At 39.1% G+C, this 4,003-nt stretch overlaps 1 protein-coding gene across 1 annotated transcript; it reads right to left on the bottom strand.

Moving 5' to 3' along the window:
* Positions 1-2,832: 2,832 nt before the first annotated feature.
* Positions 2,833-3,544, bottom strand: LOC129042642 (putative signal peptidase complex catalytic subunit SEC11B). Its single transcript, XM_054498877.2, is given in 1 exon segment — positions 2,833-3,544. A coding segment is annotated over 1 exon segment (540 nt). The 5' UTR covers positions 3,533-3,544; the 3' UTR covers positions 2,833-2,992.
* Positions 3,545-4,003: the final 459 nt, after the last annotated feature.

Here is a 4,003-nt window from a genome sequence, read left to right on the forward strand (position 1 = left end):
TAACATACAGATGCTGTTCCTTCCCAAGTAAATTTACAAAGATAATGCAAATCTGATTAGAATCCCAGTGAACTGTTTTGGGAAATAGACAAGTTGGTTTTAAAATTTATTTGTAACAATGAAGTTAGCATTTGAAAAGAAGAATCAGAAGGGGAAATTTGCTCCCTAAGATAACACATAATTACTTAGATAAAAATGGTTGGGTGATGGTATAGAGATAGACAAATAGATCAGTGGTACATAAGAGAGAATGTAGAAACAGACACATTGATATATGTGGGTTTTTGTAGTGAATCTTATAATTTTATGTTGCCTGAACATGCATTTTGAACATTTAACTTTCTCTTATCAGTAGCAGAGTTAGTCTGTCTTGACAGTTTCTAGTTTTATGCTCCCCCCACTCCCACACCCAGTTGCTCAGTGTTGTTGATCCAGCTATCTGCCTTATATAACTGCCTCCTGGTAACCCCCTCCCTATGGGACAGCTGGATACAACCTGCCTGACTGGCCCTGCTGACCCCCATATCCTACATGGACTGTGCGGATGTGCTACAGTGACCACCTCTCAGTCACGGTATGACCTGGAATTTGTGCCTGCTGCTTTGAACCCACTAACTAAAACTCCTCTTGGGAAATCCGTTTGAATAATGTCTTGGACTCCAATAAAGGGACTGGCCCACGGATCCCTCTCCCAACACACTCCCTGACCTGTGTGTGTGTGTGTGTGTGTGTGTATGCAATGCGTGTGTGTGTGGCCTCCAGGCATGCTGTGCACCCCCTGAACCTGTAAGTAGTCAAATATTTATTTCCATCTTATATCTCATCTATCTAATCATTGAAGGAGTGGTCTCCATCCAAAAAAAAAAAAAAGATTCTAAGTTAAAACAGTTTAATATTATGATAATCACAGTACTTTGAAAAAACAAACTTACTCTCACATTGCATGATATAAATATAAATTGTAGATGAATTAAACTTCTAAATGTAGAGAAAAAACATTGCTAGGTTAACTATGCTGCAATATCAAAAATATCTTAAAATCACAGTAGCTTAACATAGGAAAGTTTCTTTTTTTTTCTTTTTTTTGAGACTGAGTCTTACTCTATCACCTAGGCTGGAGTGCAGGGGCATGATCTCTGCTCACTGCAACCTCCGCCTCCTGGGTTCAAGCAATTCTTCTGTCTCAGCCTCCTGTGTAGCTGGGATTACAGGCACATGCCACCATGCTCAGCTAATTATTGTATTTTTAGTAGAGACAGGGTTTTGCCATGTTGGCCAGGCTGGTCTTGAACTTCTGACCTCTGGTGATCTGCCTGCCTCGGCCTCCCAAAGTGTTGGGATTACAGGCATGAGCCACCACACCCAACCAGGAAAGTTTCTTGATTATGTGAAGTCTGAAGTGAGCCTGGAGACTCTTCGAAGGAAGCTTCCTTCCATGTGGTGATTCAGGGATTAAGGCTGCTTCCATTTTGTTCCCACAAAATTTGAACCATTTGGTTTCAAGGTGTACTGCTGAAGCGGAAGAGAGATCTGAAGGTTCACACAGAGGTCTTCATGATGGGGGTGAAAATGACATAGAACTGCCTATGTCACCTCTGCCAACATCTCATTGGCTAGAATGAGTGACATCCATGTAACAATTCTGAAAAAGGTTGGAATGTGGTAACATACATGGATATTAAGTCGGCATTAAATGTCTCAATCATAAAAAGTATAATTATCAAGAATAGATATACATTTTTATAAACCTGGGGTTGAGGAAGCTTCCTTAGGATTATTTAGAAAAGAAAAAGCAATAAAGGAAAAACTAAATTTAACAATAGAAAAGCTTAAAAGAATTAAACAGTGAAGGATGCCAAAAACAAAGTTAAAAGGCAAGCAACAGATTGAGAGAATATATTTGCAACACATACGAATTACAAATGTTAAAATTTCTAATGTGCAGAGTTTCTATAAAGAAAAAATAGGCCAGGTGTGGTGGCTTACACCTGTATTCCCAGCACTTTGGGAGGCTGAGGCAGGAAGATTGCTTGAGCTCAGGAGTTTGAGACCAACCTGGACAACAGAGTGAAACCTTTGTCTCTACAAGAAATAAAAAAAATCAGTCAGGCATGGTGATGTGTGCCTGTAGTTCCAGCTACTCAGTGGGGCAGAAGTGGGAGGATCACTTAAGCCTGAAAGGTTGACATTGCAAGGAAATGTGATTGTGCCACTGCACTCCAGTCTGGGTGACAGAGTAAGACCCTGTCTCAAAAAAAAAAATATATATATATGTATATATATATATAGATGGTCAGTGACATAAGTAATATATATACGAGGCAGTCCATTGCAGTATTGTGGTAATGGCATAAAATTGAACATAATTTAATTTTCAATAAGAGTCTGACTAAATCACTTACAGTATGGCTATACAACAGAATATCACGTAGTCATTAAAAAAAGAAAAATGTGGATCTCTATACACTGACATGAACAAATATTCTTGATGTATAAGTGAAAAAAATGAGATGTAGATCACTATGGACAATGGTGATTGTAATTTGGGAAAAAATTGATATATAAATAAATAGATAAATAATATAAAACAATAAAAGTATTAAAATATGACAAAATAGGGAAGGATATGGATAAAACTTTACATTGTTAATCTCTAAAAAGCAGGGAGGCATTCACTTTGTAATTCATAGAATTTTCTTTTTTTTTGGCTCAACCTTTTAATATAAAAAATTCACTGGTGTACAAAAATGTGAAAGTGTGACAATGACAACTATGAAATCCTGTGAATGAAAGTCCCCTCAAATGCACTCTGTGGTGCACATGCGGCCGCCCACACAAACTCTGGCGTGGAAACATAAACTAATGCAAACCAGTGCTGCCAAGAAACGCCAACACGTGTGTTCTCCATTCCACCAATCACAGACCAACATCTACTCCAAACATCCAGTAACGAAAAGTGTGGCATCTTCCCAGGAACAGCAAGGCAGACTTCTTACTCACGATGGACCAGCACAAATAAACCCAGCAAAAAGAGCACTTCATACTTAAATTTAGGATAGTCATTCATGAGGCTCGTCCCAATTCCAATATAAGGAACAAATCCCCTGGCTCTCCCCACGACATCTTTTTTCTCTAGCCAATGTTGCTCTTGTTTATAGAGGCCTCGGTCATCAACCGCATTATTATCTCCTTGGGTCAAAAACTTGATATGCCCATTTTGCTTTTCATGAACCTTCAAGATTCGGTGAACTATAGGAATCTTTCTTCCTTCTATCCTTAGAACAGCAATTTCTCCCACTCATATGGGATCTTCAACTCGAATCGTTAGAAAGAGAAGATATCCTCTATGAAATGCAGGTTCCATGCTGCCACTGAGCAACACTACAATTGGACTTTCACTTCCAGTTATTACCAGTAACCCCTTCCAGATCATGAGTGCTGATGAGACAATCATTCCAAAATTTAGGACTTGATAATAGAGCTGCCGCTTGTTCATCCACTGCACATCATCCAAAAAGTCTAGAGACAGCATGGCGGGGATGGCGAGCAGGACACCGGCAAGGGAGAGGGAGTGAGGACCAGCGGGCGGAACGACTGGCCTGTAATTCATAGAGTTTTCTAAGTGATAACTTTTGTCTTTTTGTGTTCTGGGCATGGTTTAAATAGAAAACCTTCAATAATATTCACTCATTCATTTATTTATTTACCCATCTATCCAACCATCCATCCATCATTCCATCCATTCATTCTATCATACCCAAGAAACATTGATTAAAAATCTATTTGTAGGCATTGTGTTTGCCATGCACATTTGAGTAACATTTAGTTTGGCACAGCTTGGAATAAGAAGAAAAATGTCCATGTGTTTTTTCCTTTTTCTTCTAGCTGACTATTTTAAAACCAATCAACAAAACGTAAAGAGTCTGGCCCTGGGCTTCTTGCACACACCATCTGTTTTGGCTTCCCTGGCCTCTGGCCTTTGTCTGCCCTGTAGATGACAGAT

Source organism: Pongo pygmaeus, chromosome 7 (genome assembly GCF_028885625.2).
Source record: "Pongo pygmaeus isolate AG05252 chromosome 7, NHGRI_mPonPyg2-v2.0_pri, whole genome shotgun sequence".
Lineage (NCBI taxonomy): Eukaryota > Metazoa > Chordata > Mammalia > Primates > Hominidae > Pongo > Pongo pygmaeus.